Raw genomic sequence first — 18188 nt, forward strand, 5'->3', positions numbered from 1 at the left:
CACCGCCCGGGGACCCGGCTCAGCCAGACCACCGCGTGCGGACACCGCCCGTGCGCTCGGCTCAACACATCCTTCTCTCGGCTGCAGCGCTACTCCAACCAAGAAAATCCTGGAAAGATCCCAACGCAATCTGCAAGAAGATCTTTGCAAAACCAGCTGTGGTCATGGATGGTTCCCAGCTGCCGCTGCCTTTTCCCCACCCTCTTTCCACAGCCTTCGTATTCCACTTGTAAACAGGAGTGCGAAGATGCAGATCACAGCTGGCCATGCCAGCACTGGGGCGGGGGACACAAGGCTATGCTGCAGCCTCACCAAGTCTATCTCTTCCATAGCCCCTTCCCGCTTGCTTTCTTGACAAGCACTAGTGCTCAGAGTGACTCATCAGATACGGATCCTGCCAGAGTGCATCAGGCAGAGCTCTGAACTTGTACTGAACACTGACCTCAGTGAGAGTCTTTGCTGCCTAGGAAACAAACTGGCTGAAAGGACGGGGAATTCAAAGCTCTATAGGCTGCAGGCTGAAACTTAAAGACTAGTACCTAGGGCTGCTTGAATTATTTCCTTAAAATTGCTTTTAAACAGGAAAACAGATTTAAACACCACCACCACCCCTTTTCCTCCCTAAAGTTGTCTACTTTTGCTTCAACCACAATCTGAATAGTCTGATTACCTTCTGCTGTCATTTTCCTGCATGGTCTATAGCTTCCCTCTCCCACGGAAGAAGACACCCCAGGCAGCACAATGGCCAGGCACTTGTGATGCACCCTCTCACAAACAAGGAGAGATCTCTCAAACAGTGACAGGAGTTACTGCAGTACAGGTGAGCTCTAAGGCAGAGTAGCCAATCTGGGTGAATCAGCTTTTCAACAAACACAAGTTACCACTAGAATTTCCACTGGAAAAGTTTCTTTCCTCCATGGGGGAAAATTTTTTCTTTCTAAATGACTTTACATGGTGGTGCATGGGCCACTGAAAAGTTGAAAGTGCCTGCTGTAAGCAAAAAACAACCAAGCGAAACAAAACATGGTCTTCATTTCAGGTCAGTACCTAGTAACATCACAGAATTACTACTTCTGCAAATACAAGCTGACATCTTTGCACTTGGTAAACTATGCATGGAGAAAATCCTCCCACAGAGGCAGGCAATTTCTGGATAGCAACAGAATGGGAGATGCTTGTCTGATAATTGTCTATGCCATCCTCATTACAAGCATAAATGGTAGACTTCAAGGTAGAAATACAAGTGTCTCGCTCTTGAGACCAGTCAAAAAACATGTTCTGAAATATGGAAGAACAAATCCTGAACTGTCAGTGAGATAAAACCAGAAAAGTGATACATTTTCATTACTGATGGGGATAAGCTATTAATATGCCAATGTTTGGTACATGCCAATTGTGTAAAGGGGAAGTGAACCTAACCCCAGACTTGCAAAACACTAATCCTGAGGCTGAATCGTGCTACCATTGCCAGTGAAACTGGAACAGGAAGGTGCTCTTTACTTCACACAAGCACCCTCAGGGAGTGAAATTCATCCTCTGCACATCTCAGCCAGCTCACACAGATTTCTTGTAGCCAATAAAAAGCCACAGATGGACCATATGAGCAATTTTGGACATCAACAATAGGGTGCGACAAATTGCACTTTATCTGTGGATCTTGGTTCCTAATTCCTTCATTTCTGTAATGATGCATCATTGATAGTTTGGAAGAATGTGAATAGAGGCAATTTTTGCTTCTTAGCAAGATAGACAAAATAAACTGTTGTCACTGAGGACGAAGGGTAGGAAGCCTGTTAGGGGGAAAGTTTATTCTTGTGACAGACTGGAATATAAGAGAGCATGAATCCAGAATGGAAATCCAAGATGAGAGTTTGTTCTTGAGCTGATGGGATAGACTGAGAGAATTAGAGCTGCTTCTTAAGAGGAAAAGCTTTCCCTGCCTGACATACCAAACTCTTCTTTCAACATTAAGAGCCTTCCAGAGCTCTGGATCAGCTCTGAGCATTCTGCTTCCTCTAACACCTAAACACCATTATGTGTCTTTGTTTTTTTAGGGGTATTAAAATAATTTCACTATTGTTTAGGAAAACTGAACAAAACGCAAAAGCCCTTTTTACTAACCATATATCATTGACCATGTAACATCCTTGTCACACCATGTGATTTTGGATGGAATGTGAAAAGGCTTTTTAGAATTCTGCCACCTAATTCTATGAGAACCTGCAGACCACTACATTTCATTCAGTTAACTTCTAATTAATAAGTTATATGGTTAAGGAATGGTCTTAGCTAACTGCGTAGCTAATACCTCCCTAATACATAGTGAGGTATCTTTCTGAGTGCAAAATGAATGAGCTGTCCTAAAGTAAGCAGTAACCAGAAATTTGGACTGAAGCCCAAATTTAATAATAATTTATGTTTCATTAACTTTCCTAGAGTTTTAAGCTTTATTATCCCTGCTACTGACTTTATTATTAAAAATAAAGACTCAAGCAAAATTATTTTAATATACATAGATGTAATCCTAAAGAGAGTTAATAATTTATTTTACCATAGAACAAAAAGAATAGATACTGCTCCTGGTGCTCTATATTGCCTTTTATATATTTCCTGTGTAATTCCTACAAAAAAACACAAGCAGAGGTCGCAATAGTTCCTTTGTACAGATATCACTAATTCCATAAGAAAATATTATTTAGTTTCTTTTACCCATATAAGCTGTTATTAAGGGTATGTAACACTATTTATATCACAATGATTTTAGAGGAAACTTAGATCTGCAGTTTAAAATCTTGAATACGTTTCTCTAACTGTAAGGAGACTTTCTCCAAGTCCTGGCTTGCAAAGCTTTGACTTGAGCTATTTAAGAAGGAAAAAAGAAAAAAGGGGGGGAAAAAAAAAAAGGGAAAAAAAGACTCTACTTGGCAAGAGCTTTAATTAGCAGAAATTTCCACGCTAGGAATATTATTCTGCATGAGCAGAAATTGCATAGCTCTTGCCTCTAGATGCCTTAGAGATGTCATTGATTGGCCATATTCAGAACAGGGGGAATTATGTGACCCAGTCCTAATTTGAATTCCTTTACCAAACACATTTTTATTTCATCATCTCAGCTGCATAAAAGAGTCAAAGTACCAGAGCTTTAAAGACTTTGAATTCCTGCTGTTCTGCAATAAAATAAGGCAAGAAATATTAGCCATCCCTGGTTGATTCTTTAATTCTTACCCAACAATGTCAAAGTATCAGTGTCCTACAGGTTTTAGTGCAGGTTAAAGACTGATACAAAGTGTATGCCTGAATAGAAGTTTGGAGTGAGTTAAGGAGAGAGAGAACATTTTAATGGGACATTGGTCCAAAATAGCCCAGCTTGTTTCTACCTCCTGCTGCCTCTTCCTCCTTTTCACAGGACCTTGATTGTATAGAAACAGTACAGACAAAAACCACAAACAACAAAAGGTTCGCTCACACCCCCAGTGGAGGTCATGAGCATGCTACCATGGAGAAAAAAAAAAAAAGCATCAAAGGATAGTTTGGCTTACTTATAAGCAAAGATTAATTAATAGGAGGTTTGATACTTTAGCAATGTACATTTGCGCAAATTTGTATTTGCAAATTGTTTGTTTCACACATTCAAAGGGCACAGAGCAATGAGGCCTGGTGCTAATTTTAAAAATGAATCAAATCTTTCTTTGCCATGATCCAAAAACTACAAACTCGTGGTTCAGAGGCTTTCAATAGTATCTGCTCAGATTTGACACTCCAAGGTTAAAAAAAACAAACACAAAAGGGTTGTGTTATACACAGCAACAGTAGCTTTTTCCAACAATTTTTCAGTTATTGCATTGTATACACTCCAAGAAACGAAACTGTATTGGCTACTAGAGAAAAAGCTTTTGCAAAGGACGCAAAATTAACAAATTCCCTTAAAATATACCCTTCTCCTTATAGGTTGTCTTTAAAACTGCTATTCATTATACCAGCATTTATACCCGCTGGGTGACTACGATTCAGAACTACCTGTGTCACATGATGAATAAGTGCAACATGCACCATTCACTTTTAAATCAACCCCCTCCGACCTAAGCCATGTAAATCCTTCAGAAATTCACACCAGTATTCTCCTCCTTCAAATCACACATAGAAATAGTCCAATGACGAAAGTTTACCCATGCACAGCCCCTTTAACCCCTGCCATTTAAGTATCTGCTTGGAATTATCAGTGACCCTTGCTGCACTCTTGGCTAGTTCACACTGGGTCTTCTAGAGTACGGACGCACGGGAACTTCTCTTTTCTCCGGGGTCCTTGAAATAAACACTATTCACAGCGCTGCCTTTACAAGACAGCACTGTCAGCTCTGCCGACCGAAACAGCAAAGACTCTTCCACTTTGAGCACGTATGTGCGCACCCTTTCCTTGTCATGCTGTTCCTGCCATTCATTCACCCTTCCGTCCTCTCACCCCCTGCCCGCCCGCTTGCTATCTATTTGCTTCCATCTTCTAGAAATTATTTTCAAGCCCCCCACCTCCCGTCTGGCGCAGGCAGCCAAGGTGCCGTCCTGCCGCAGCGCTCGATGCCGCAGCGGCGGCGGTGACATGTGTCTCTCATCAGCGACCGGGCGCTAATTAATTTACATCCTTTTCCCGCTATGCTTTAAGGAGCGGGGAAGCCCCACATTGGAGGAATGCACCGTCCCCTCTCGCAGTCCCCCCGCACTCGGACCCCTGGAGCTGCCCCCGCTCCGCCGCCCCCGGCCCGGAGCTCCTCGCCCCCGGGCCCGGGGATTGGCCCGGCGGAGGCGGCATCAGCGGCGGGGGGGGGGCCGCCCCCACCCTCCCTCCTCCTCCCTGGCCCCGCCGCCCCCTCGCCCCGGTGCGGCTGGGCCAACCGGGAGATCCAGACGCAGGCAGCGACCGAGCCGCCACCGCTCCGCGCCCGGCCACCCGCCCGCAGCATCCCCCGATGGCCGCCCGCCTGACCTGCTGGCTCCTGCTGTGGGCCCTGGGCCATGGGGGCTGCCGCTCCCCTGCGGGGGAGGGCGCCGGCAGCCCGCCCGCCTGCCCCGTCCAGCCGCCGGCCGACCCGGACTCGTCCGCCCCCGGCCGCGACCCCCGCGGCGGCTCTTCGCCGCCCCCTGGGCTGGGCAGCATCGCTCAGGACATGGTAGCTGTCCACATGCTTAAGCTCTACGAGAAGTACAACCGGGAAGGGAGCCGGCCCGGCGACGGCAACACGGTCCGCAGCTTCAAAGCCAGGCCGGGTAAGACGGGCCGGGCGCGGGGGGCACCGCTGGAGCCCCCTCGCTCCTCTTTCCCTTTACAGTGACGGGTTTGAGTCGAGGTCGCCATTGACTCCGGGGGGTGTCACTCTGGGAGAATGCTGGGGAGTCCCTTGCTACCTACAGGGACAGGGTGGCTCCCCTCGCTTCGCGGACGGCTTCCCACCTTCCCTGGCTCCCTCCCCTTCCCCGAGAGTATCTCCCTTGGGAAAGGCTCCGTTGCTGTGGATGCAACCAGCGGCAAAAGAAGCGCCGTTCCCAGCGTATATCGCACTGCGCCGAAAGATCTTTTCAGAAATACTTGGAGCATAAACCTAGTAGCGAGTGCTCCAACCACTGGTCCTCTCCCCCGGCTCTTTCGCAGGCTCAGAAGTTCCTGCTAGGAAGAGTGCCGCCTACAGGACCGCCTAAAACTGTTCGGCATCTTAAATTCTTGCACTGCCTAAGCCCGAGAAGACAGATACCTGACCTCCCTCTCCCCAGTTTTACTTGGCTTGATTATGAAGGTGGAGAAACATGTATACTGTGTCAAAACTACACTTTCATTATCTCAGTATTACATCGTATAATAAAAAGGAGGTTTGCCTAATTAGTAGTCCATACATTTGTTATCCTTTGTCAAAGAAACTCAAACTATCTTTTCTGGAAAACATCTTCCTTCTTTGCTTAACACTTACAGACTGTAATTAAGATCTTAGTTCTTAAAATAAGAACTTTATCAGTTTCCAGAATCTAGTTGTTGCTATCTTGTCAGAAATATTCATTATTTTATTTAGACAAATCTGATGGATTGAAACTTACAAAAGCAAATTTTGCATTAATCTATTTCTCCTATGTTTAAGTCTCATGTGCAGAGTACAATATAGCATACAGTGTTTTAGGGAATGATTTCTATAATATTGCACAATAATTCATATTCTCTTGTGCATCCCAACTTAATTTCTATCCTATGTCAAATGTAATATTAAAAAGTAATCATAAGGGGGGGGAGGCTCCATAGAAGAGTAAGTGGCTAATGAAAATATCTAAAAATCCAGGACTAACAATATAAATCAGTTGCTGGCATTTGGGAGAGAAATAAATTGTCCTGCTCTAGATCATTAACTATCAGTTGCTATAATAGTGGTTAGGAAGGAACTTCCACTGTGGATGGTTTTCCATGACCTCCTGTTAACACTTTTATTTTTCTATGAACTGAGCAGCTTATACTGGCTGTCACCCAAATAAGGCCCTGGACCACAAGAGGGATTTGGGGACAAGGCAAGAATTGCACTATATTCTTTTTCTTAATTTTTCAAATAATCTGACGAACACACTACTCACATCAAAGTAATCCAAGTTGCAATTCTGTTTTAAAAACACTAAAATAGCAGCATTTTCTACCCACAGGTAGACTGTGCTGATCAAATAAAAATCAATATTATTTCTCTCATTTGTCCGACCATGAAACCAAGGCAGAGAGGCCTGAAAGTAACTTGGCTTTCCCTGCAATGGAAATAAGGCATATCTATGTCTAAAACTCCTGTCTCCTGTGTCTTATCTATGTACCTTCTCTACTGCATCCCATCTTTCTCAAAAAACATGGCATGTAAGCAGAAGCTCCTCTGCACTGTTCCTTTGAACTGCATTCATCAAGCTAGTGATAAACACTCTAAAATGTACTGTAAAATGATGCAAGATGAGGGAGAAGATCCTTATCTGCCACCATGTTTATCTTCCCTGAGAAATTCTAACGTTTCCTTCTGAAAGAAGAAATTGGCATGTTTTTCTAACAAGATGTGGAACATTCATTCTTTCTAAAATATGGATAGTAATTGTAGTCCTATTGAAATAAGCAAAACAGACTAGACACACAATAATTTTCATTATCCCAAGTAATGCACTTCTTTATTTTTATCACATACCTTTTAGAAAATCTGCAACTATCTGTTCCCACGGTGCTGTTTAAAGCTGTTTGTTAGGTGACACTCAAGCATCAGGGTTACTAACAGTTCTCAGGATGAGGGCTCCAGAGGTGCAAAATGTTGGTCCAGACATTTGTCCTTTGTCATAGGCATTATTGAGTTCTCCTCAACTACCCAGTTGTATTGCCATCCTACTGCTTGTTAGAGAGTATAGGTGTTGTTGACTAAGCTACAGAATGTGTAATGTTTTTCCAAAATCATTGTGAGGCACTTGAAATGTTCATGCATGTGCTGTTCTCATGTGTCCCAAATACAACTTTTTTTTTGTTCCTCTAGCATTACTTGCCCCTTCCGAAAGAATACTTCACACACATCTGATCACCTCCTCTAGCTGACCTCTACATGTGTTCACAGGAGTTCATTATTTTTTTGATTAGGAGCTGAGAGACAGTCTAAGAACTAATTTCTCAAGCTTCTTATTTCTTTAGGTGCTTTCCAGTTTTCAGGGAATTTTGTAGCTTTAGAAAACAGCACCAACTGGCTGGAGTTAGTCATGTCCTAATTGGTTTGTGACCAAATGTCACAATTTTAATGCAGAATTAATCTTCATGGCAGCAATTTGCTGCCTAAGCCATGAAACTTCCCCATAAATTGACTCTTGCAGCTCAAACTCATTCCCTGAACATGATGTATCCTCTGTGCTAAACAAAACAAAGACTTTAATGAATAGTAGAAAATAGCAGCCATTTAATTCAGACTGTATCATAATGCACATATGCAAGAAAACCAAATCTAGACTGACAATTTGTGGTTGACAGGTTGGTAAAAGCCTGAGTGAACTTATACAATATGCAAATATGACCATTCTCCAACCAAAACTCAAATCTTCTAAATTCCTGATAAGTCTGTACTTCCAGGCTTCTGGCTTTTCAGAAGCTGCAGATTCACAGATTTTTATTCTGTTCTACAAAGAATTTTGACTTTTGAAGGGTTTGTTTCATTCTAGAATACAGAATTATTTTAGCTGAATTCAGCCTTCCTTTCTCTGATATACCATTACAAGTTACCTTCCCCTCTGAAACCCTGAGACACTGGTGGGATAGATGTCTTTATCTCAACAATGCTTATGCTTCATAGCAATAGCTTACAGAGCTGATGGTACTCAGAGTATTCTACTACTAAAAGAAATATTAACAAATTCAACTGTGCACAGCCAGGGTGGAGAGAACCAGTAGATAGACTTCTTTTTACAAACATATGCCTTCTGAAAATAACAGTCATTAATAAAGCCTGCTGTTTTAAAGGAATTACTATAATTACTCTCTTCCTTGGCCTGAGAAATTATCTAGTAGCCTTGTGAAATTTCTGTACTTCAGACACTTGAATAAAATCTAAGCCCTTAAATTTTTTCATAGTGTAAGCACCTACACATATGACTAGTGTTGATTAAAAGTTTACTAGTAGGAATTCTGAACTGAGGTGACAGAAACGATGTTATTATCACATCAGTGCAAGCTGTTCCACTTCAGTGTATCAGGAACAAAATACAGATGGTGTAGATGGAAATTGCATGCCTGCATATTTGTACTCTCAGAATGCCTGTGTGGCTTTGGGATTAATGATCATGCCAATCTGCTGTTCTTTTAGTGCAAATGATGGTTCTATCCAGCATTAACTGGGAGATAGCAAGCACCAATTTAGTAAGATGTAGCACAATTCCTTTCCCTCTTCCAAATGAAACTCTGCTTTAAAGGAAGAATGTTCCAACAGGTGGCAGTTAACAGTACTGCCTTTCTGCTGTTGCCAAAATTTCTGTGGCTCATCATCCATAGTGCACTGAAAAACAAACCTAAGTGTTTGTGGGAAGCCTGGCTGTTGCATTTGTTGGATTTTGTTTGGTTTGGGGTGGTTTTTTTCTTCCTTGTGCCAGAGAATTTGCAGGTATGTCAAACAGGGCTGCCAGAGGGTTGGCCTGCATGAGTTACTTAAAGATGCAAACTTACCCACTGCAATCCTTTGATGCATTCTAAGTAGCGGTGTGAGCTTGGGAGAATAGGAATCACTTCTTGGTTCTGCCACCACTTTTCCATATACTGTTGAGCTAGCGGAAAAAAAAAAAAGTAATTTTCACAATGATAGACTATTATGGCATTGCCTTTTGATGCTGGGATGGGATTACATTTTAAAACACTAAGAGAGGTTTCCACTGTTTAAATAAATATGGTGTAAGCAGTTATTAGTGTAAAATTGCTCATCTTCCTTGAAAGAAGGGTAAAGATGTAAGCTGAGTACAAACTGTTCAACCAGCTTAAAAGAAGCTGTTTCAAATAGAGTTTGAATTTTAAGAGCTCCTGCTCTATAGCATTTGTCACTAACTTCACACAGATCTAAACACAAGCCTTAGAAACCAAGTGTGTTTTACAGTGCTTTAAACAAAGCTCCTACATGATGTATACTGGAAAGGAAGGTTGTTCACAAGAGTAATGACCCCCAAAATGTGTCACACTGCTTACTGCCAGCCTGCTTGTGAAATGTCTCTTGTGCACTATTTGCAGATGATAAGCTGTTGCCCACAGAGTTAGCACCCAGACATCTTTCAGGAATCTGCAGTCAGCTTTCGATTAGACAATCTTGAATACTAACTGTAAACCTGGGTTCTGCCATACTGGTTTCAGCAGTGTATTTCTCTGACCTCTGCCATAGGTAAATTTGACACCTTCTCTAAGCCTGACTTCATTATAAATTAAATGGAATCAAGGATTGCTCTTCTTGTCTGCCTAGAATGAAAGGCAGTCTGGAACTAAAAATCTCTGGGAAGAGTTTTATCTCTCATAGGTACAAAAGATGCCCAGTATGTTGGACGCTCTCAATGTTACTGTAATATTGCTATTAAATAGTTAAGAGTTTTTTCCACCTCTTATACACCATAGTTTTAAGCTGAAGTGACAAGCTCACTATACTAAATTATTTTATGTAAGTGAAAAGTAAAATTTGTTAATTCACTTAAATGGAAATAAGAGTTAATTACCATTTCTGGTCTCATATATCCATGTTTTCCTTGCTCTGTTGCAGAATTCTTGGCCCAGAAGCCCTTGTACTGCTTCAATCTGACATCCATGCAGGATTCAGAAATGATCCTTGCTGCCACTTTTCACTTCTACGCTGACAAACGCCCTCGGCACCGGGAAGCGTATTGTAAACGGTCCAAGAACTCATCCTGCCGCCTCCTTCACCTGCCTCCAGTCCTACGGCTCAACCTCATTTTCCAAAGCATTCACCAGAATTCTGCCTATGGACTAGTGAAAGGGAACATCACTGTGCTTTTTCAGAGGCGAGGGGCTTGGCATGCAAAGGACATTTCACACATTGTAAAAGAATCAAAACAAGCTGGAGAGCTCATCCTCTGTGCTGAGCTTGATTCTGGGGAGAAACACCAGGGCTTCCCTGAACACGTTGCCAGCCATTTACCTTATATACTAGTTTATGCTAATGATCTTGCAATCTCTGAACCTAACAGTGTGGCAGGCACCCTACAGCGTTATGATCCATTCCCTTCCAATGATGGGGACCCAAATCTATCCCCTAATGCTTCTACTGATACTCGAGTTAGGAGGGATACATACCTCGCTAGCTCTATTCAGAACAATGAGTTGCCAGAAGTAGATTATAATAACAACAAATACAACAAACATGACATATGGGAAAATGCCTACAAATCCTTGAAACCAAAAGCCTCACGCAAAGATCGAAGGAGAAAAGGGCAAGAAAATACAGAAACACTTACAAAGTCTCAGGTGCTAAATTTTGATGAGAAAACAATGAAGAAAGCAAGGCGAAAACAATGGAATGAGCCAAGGATTTGTTCAAGAAGATACATGAAAGTTGACTTTGCTGATATTGGCTGGAATGAATGGATCATATCTCCCAAATCATTTGATGCCTACTATTGTGCAGGTGCATGTGAATTTCCAATGCCCAAGGTAGTGTGCCTTGTCATTCTTGTCAGCTTGCAAACAGTAGTAGTTCTGCTTATCTAATTACTTCTTTAGTTAGATTTTCCTTTCAATTTTTACCTTTTTCATTGTGATTTGTTGTCTTGTTCAACCTAAAGAATTAAGCAATATTGTTTCCATCAACTTAGTCATCAGAGTGCAAAAAGATTGCAAGTTTTTTTTTTTTAATGCAATCTGAAGAATAAGAAAAGTATCTCGGGTTTATCTTACAATTTCTCATTTTATGTCTTAAAAACATAGCATAAAGACTTTTTCAGCTTATGAAAATATGGTTATATACAATAAATCATCAAAATACTCTATTGCAGTAGCAGAAGTATGACATATTATATGCTATTATTAAAACAAGCTACTCTATCAGCATATTTCTGGATTCCAATTATAATACCATAGAAGAAAAATTAAAAGTAGTTACACTGAGGTATTTTCAACTTTAGAAAACTGCATGCTACTTTTGAAAACAACAATACTGATTAAGATGATATTTGTGTATCAAAATTCGAAATATGTTAGATAATCCTGCTGGAACAAAAAAGTTGTTTTACTTTATATGGCTAGAAATGCCACAAAACTGTCTCTAGCACCCTAAAGCAAGCATACTGAACTCCTCCTGTAGAAGCAGTGTGAAATTTACTGCGTGGAGAGGCAAACATTTGGCCCACTCCCACTCTCTGCTCTATGTCAATAAGTAGAAATTTTGGCAATCCTGTGTTGGACAAGAATTATCAGGATTTTATAAGGCTTTCAAGTAATGGCCAAGGGAAGGGTCTGAAGCACTGGATAACCTGCATATTTAGAAACTGTAATTATTTTGCAATTCTATCTACAAATGGCCTGATTATTTGTTTGACTGACATTTTTGCATGTGGCCATTTGGCGCATAAATATAGTGTTTTACAGTACAGAACTTCAAAGATCTGAAACAGGAATGTGCTCTCCTATATCCAAGGGAATTGATGTATGTTTGCGTTGAAACAAGTAGTATAAGTTCAGGAAGAGCAGATATGTAGGCTAGTTTTAAGTTCAGGAACAGTGGAAATCCAGACTTCACAGTAGGGTGTACAAATCTGACCACATGTTCTCTGTGTATCTGGCCAATGCCAAACCATGTGTACATAAATTGATACATGGTCTCGCAAAAATTAAAGCTTGCACAGACTCATATACAACTTTGCTTTGCTATTGTAATACAAATTCATCATGCAATATAATCACCATATACCTTATCCAAACCAAAAGATGGCCTGGGAATATGGGTCCTTTGCCATAGACTCACAGTCTAATGCACCATTCACACACAACATAAACCCAAAATAAAAAACCTCCAACCAAACAACAACCCCACCCTCCAAAAAAGATGCATTTAACACATCCGGCTTCTTGTGAGCAAAACAGCATTACACAAAAGTTGACAGGCCCAGAAGAGAGAAGATTCAGTTCTAACTTGAATAGTTAAATAAGCTTATATTGCTCACTTATTTAATATTTTATCTAGAATAAGGAAAAATTACCAAAATAAGGAAAAAAAAACCTGGGAAAAAAAAAGAGAAACTAAATCACAAATACATAGATTTGGAAATTTTAGGTGTAATACACATTCATTGATTGGGTTTGCTTTGGAAGATGTATACTATTATTTTTTAGTTTTGTGTTTTTAACAGGAGAAAAAAAAGAAGCAGATTCACAGGTGTAGCTTTTTTCAATGACTGTTTCAACAGGAAGAGAGAGAAGACACCAGCATGAATGAAGAGTCAGTTCAGAGTATAAGAGCTGCAAAATATTATTGAGGGAGAAATATGTCTTGGTTTTGCATGTATGCTCTAAGTCAGGAAAGTATCAAAGGCCAAATTAAAGCTATTCATGAAGACTTGGTCTACACAGTCAGTCTGTGATGGATAACAGACACGTTATTTCCAAAGTACTCTTTTAGAACTGTGGAGATAGAATTACGTATCTGGCATGCTGGGTATTACAACGTTACAGGATTTATTTTTTTTCCTAAGTATCAGTACATCATTCTGCACATCTACTTGAATAACTGGAAGTCTTGATTTAGATAGATACTCAACATTTTGGGTACAAATCTTGTCATAGCAAGTTCACCCACCTTACTGCTGAATTTCTTATTCCTTGAACTGTGAGGAGGAAGACTAAGTTATATGGCAGGCTGCAGTACTGCATTTGCCAAATAAATTCCAGTTCTGCATGTGGTAGAACCTGGCCTGCTGTATATAACTTAGCAGCCAGCATTTAAACCATTAGCCCTTCCTCAGTGCCATCATTACTGGGCATTCAACTAATTATTTCAAGCTTTCTACTTTAGCACATTGGTACAAAGTCAAATGTGAAGCTTAGCCCATGATCACTGAACACCGAAGCCAGAAGGGCTGGAAAGATTCGGAGCCTGGCTGGAGGTGAGATGGGTGTGCTGTCTGGCTCTGCTGTGGATATAGGGCTCAAGCAGCCAGATTCTGTACAGAGTACTGGTCTATCATAAGCATTTTACTTTCTAAGCATTTTTGTGCATAGTGTATGCACTTTCTGGCATTAGAAACCTCGTAAGTGTTGTGTTGGGAGACAGCTCAGGCTAGATAGACTTTGTTCACATCTATTTGTTCCTTGTAGATATTAGAGGCTGCACAGATGGAGAAGATCCTAGCAGGATCTTCTGCAGGTTCAGAGCCAAGAATCCTCTAAGTCAGTAACTAGCCCTGAGGGCAGTGATGGCTACCCACTGCAATGGGGGCAATAAATGTTGTTTCAGTAGCACAGTGTGATCTGTGACTGTTTCAAATAACAACATGAAATAAGACAGGTGCTAGGAACACTTCAGGAGGTTTTTCATTAGGGCTGAATTAAGAACTTAATTCTAGAGACTCTAATTCTTTGAATTTCTAAACTCTGCAGTTGCTTAAACACACAAAAACTCGTGTCTCTCTCTTGCTGTCCCCATTTGCTTACATGACCAATGCAGGTAGAAACTGATTTCTACTTCACACAGCAGCTGTGAGACTACCTCCCTGCTGCTTATCTGTGGACAGCTTTGAAATCTAAAGATGAAGAGGGGCAAGAAAGAGCAAGCTGTTGCTAATTATGCTAATATATGCTAAGTACAGTAAGGCACTTTGCAGGATTGGGCACTTGTTGGGCCTTGGCTGTAGGAATGCTGTCTTGAAGGGTCAAGGGCAGACTTCACAGTTCCTCCTTGAAATGGCTTACTTAAGGAAGAGCTGAAAGCCTTAATGGCAGTTAAGGTTTGGATCTGATTTGCTGATGTGTTACACTTAATGCAAATGTTTCAAAACCGAATTATCCTGAAAAACAGCTCCTTTGTTCTATCCATGGACTACATAACTTTTCATGTTGAAATGGAAAATCATGTTTTGCATATACTTATATATTTTTAAAATAGAAAATGTATAGAAGAAAATAATTCTTCTCACCTAAATTATCTATTTCCATGCATAAGTGTGCAAAGTCCCTATCTGTTGTCCCACAGATGTCATTTTCCCCCCACTATACCGCTGTGCACCAATAGTGATGGAACATTCCATGTGCCACCTACAGCAGATATGTGCAGATACGAGAAAACTCAGGAAACTGTAGCAAAAAGCCTGATAGGACTAATGCAGCTTTCCTCCTGTTATTGTACGCATTTGCTGGGACAGTATTCAAGCACGACAACTGGAGTCACTGAAGCTTCAGCCTCAGTGGTGGGCTGGATACCATATTACTGTTTTCTTATTCTCACTGCTGTAATGCCTAATGGCTGCAACCTCTTCTCAAATGTTTTTCTTTCTGTTAACTGCATCCAGAAATCAATAGTAGAAAAATATTGTGGCTCAGTACCCTGAACAGGTTATAGATGTAAAGCTGCTGTGAATCCTCATTTCACACTTTTCTCAGCCTCCCAGCCTTTTTATTTTTTTCATTCTCCCAGTATGAGGCTAGCCCATTGGAAGAAAAAAAAAGAAACCCTGGTGAGGAAGGCAGAGGGAAGCAAAGACCACAAATATGAGCTATTTGTCATGCAATTATGATCAGAGAGGCTCTGTCAGGTTGACTGTTCTATACTACCTGTCTCCTGTGGATGCTACTTCTGGAGTACTCTGCTCTTTTAAAAGAGAGTAATTACTCAGGAAAAAGTAACTAATTCCAGGTTCTCATACATGAGGAGAAATTTTGTTGGAATGCAGGGATAATTATTTTGGAAATACATACAGTAGCAAATTTTCTAAGTCAGACAAGAGGTTAAGAAAACAAAATAAAACATCTAGCAACTGAGAACTATTTCCCATCTTAGGCTCCTTCTCCTCCATGTCTGCCTCCAGCATGTAGCAGGTACATTCAGAAACATTCTTTCTTCAGGCCTCTGGCTGCTGGCTGTGCTACCAGTGCCCTCCTCTGGTATTTATGAAGGCAGCCTAAGGAACACAAAATATCTGTTGGATACACCCAGTTCAGGAAAGCTGGAAGTGTGAGGGACTAACTGTGCTGCATGGCCTTGTGACTCAACCAATGACGTATTTGCTTTACTGAGAAACAAAAAACCCCATAATTGTTGTCATTTTCCAAGTCCACCTAGGAAAGTGATTGCTCATAAATGAAGTTGTAACTATTTCTTTCTCTGTTTCAGATTGTCCGGCCATCAAACCATGCTACAATTCAGAGCATTGTAAAAGCAGTAGGAATCATTCCTGGCATCCCAGAACCCTGCTGCGTTCCTGACAAAATGAGTTCACTCAGTGTCCTGTTCTTAGATGAGAACAAAAATGTTGTTTTAAAGGTATATCCCAATATGTCAGTTGAAACTTGCGCCTGCCGATAAGTTCACACAGACACACCTTGAACAAGGCCCACATATCCTGCTCAACTACTCTGGGAAGTTGTAAATGGGAAATGAATCTGTTTGGGTTGATGAACCAATACAAGTCTACAATTCCTCTGCAAGAAGAGACTAAAACAACACATGTGCTCGTCTCTAAGGATAGGTCGCACTGTCATCATTTGTCTTTCATATTCATCTTCCAGGAATTCAGTACTTCTAAAGATATCTTCTTAACCCACCTAGCCAGGAGACCTGGTGTTTAGTGAGAAATTTAAGTGTAAAGTTTTCCATAATCAAAGGACTAAAATATGGTTTTATATGCTATTTTCTGACTATTTTATTGCTTCAGTTAACCAAGAAGTTGGGGAAGTGAACTTGGAAAGGTAGGCTTATTTTAGAATATCACTTTTGTACACAAATCAAACATTTTTGCCTAAAACACTCATACTCTTAATATGCATATTTATACTGAAAATGCTGTAATAAAGGGCTTAAAATGTATATTTTCTTCAGGATGCGAGTATAGTTCACTTCATAAGTTTTCATATAAACAATATGTTAATATAGTCGGTTTTGGCTACCCTTCCTTAATATATAATTTGTTCTACAAAAGACATGTAATATCCCACATTTTTGGTTTGCTGAATAATTTCAGGTTGTTAAACATATTCTCTGAGTAACACATACAATATAGTAATACGTTGAAATACTAAAAATAAAATAACCAAGATTTATATTTTTGTAAATTATACTTTATATGCTCTAGATTGTTACATGCTTTTAACAAAAGCTAATAAATTAAAGGTACAGTAGTATCTAAAAATATTTGAATTGTCTTTCTATAAATGCATTCTCCTACATCCTATTAATTAGATGGAAACTTGTAAGTACAGGTTAAGCTTGTCATAATGTGCTTCAATACATTAAAGACAGAAGAAAATGCTATGATCATCTAGACCGACCTCCTGCATAGCACAGATCAAAGAACCTTGCTCAGCATTTTCTGTGCCATGCATTATGAAACTTCTGTTTTGAGCTTGGGAATATCTTTGAAAAACATGCATAAATTTGGCTTTAAAGATTTCATGTGATAGAATATCTCTACTGGACTACAAGTAGTTGTTCCAAAAGTTAGTGCTCTTTGTTCATATGCAGTGGCTTAATCCCAGACTGAATTTGATGAGCTTTAGCTTCAATTCAATGGATCTTACTGTAACCTATTTTATTAGATCCCTTTTATCTATTATCCAAAATACTTTCACTGTGTATTTTTAGTATAGAGAGTAGGGTCAGATTACATTTTGGCTAAGATTTAAATAGATTGATTTCTTCTTCTAAGCCTTAAAACAATTTCTCACAGCTCTCTTCTGAACTCTTTCCAGAACTTTCATTAACTTTCTTTTCAAACAATGAACATCAAAATGGGAAACATTTGGCAGTGGTTCCATTAGAAGTCTTTATAGAAATAAAGTCTCTGCATCACTCTAACTCCTGCACAGTCCCCTGTTGATACATTTATGGTAGCCTTATAACGGCAGCAGTCTTTTAAGAGCTGGTATTCCCATCATGGTGTCTGTCAATCCTCTTAGTGTCCCTGTGTTCTAGGACACACTTGCCACATACTTCATTTTCACCCACCTGCTGTACAATAGCATAAAGACACCAAGAGTGGAAAAAACATCTGAAGTCTGTGAAGTAGCACAGAGTACAAGATATGTAGTATTTCCTCCTCAAGAAACAGTCTAATCTTATGCACTATCTTATCCTTTTAAGAGTTGCTTTGTTTAAGGGAAGGATACTAAACCCACTTCCTTCTGATGAATGAGTAACTGGAAGGCTCCTATCCTACTATGGCACTAGGTATTTTTACCACCAATATTCCATACTCAGACCCAGACAACAGAGGTGTGTAAACATGGTACTTCCTGCTAATGTACATAAATGCAAGATTCAGTATGCATGGGAGTTTTTGCAAGGTTCCTCTCACAGCAGTTCTTGCTAATTCCTCCTAAACAGCTCTGACTAAAAAGGACATAGTTTTACAGATCCCTGTAGTGACTGCCAGTTATGCCTGACAAAAGATCATGGGTCCAGTTTTCAGTTCTTCCCCCCAAGTATTTTTGTGCTTTGTAAATTACTACTGTAATTTACACTAGAAATATTGGG

The 18188-nt window shown here is 40.4% G+C and overlaps 1 protein-coding gene across 1 annotated transcript; it reads left to right on the forward strand.

Moving 5' to 3' along the window:
* The first annotated feature begins 4859 nt into the window (after nt 1–4859).
* On the forward strand, nt 4860–16812 carry GDF10 (growth differentiation factor 10). Its single transcript, XM_085065343.1, has 3 exons — nt 4860–5259; nt 10254–11161; nt 15831–16812. Exons 1-3 carry the CDS (start codon nt 4962–4964, stop codon nt 16020–16022), a joined length of 1398 nt encoding a protein of 465 aa, XP_084921469.1. The 5' UTR covers nt 4860–4961; the 3' UTR covers nt 16023–16812.
* The last annotated feature ends 1376 nt before the right edge of the window (nt 16813–18188 follow it).

Source organism: Lichenostomus cassidix, chromosome 6, assembly GCF_008360975.1.
Source record: "Lichenostomus cassidix isolate B80296 chromosome 6, HeHo_3.0, whole genome shotgun sequence".
Taxonomy (NCBI): domain Eukaryota; kingdom Metazoa; phylum Chordata; class Aves; order Passeriformes; family Meliphagidae; genus Lichenostomus; species Lichenostomus cassidix.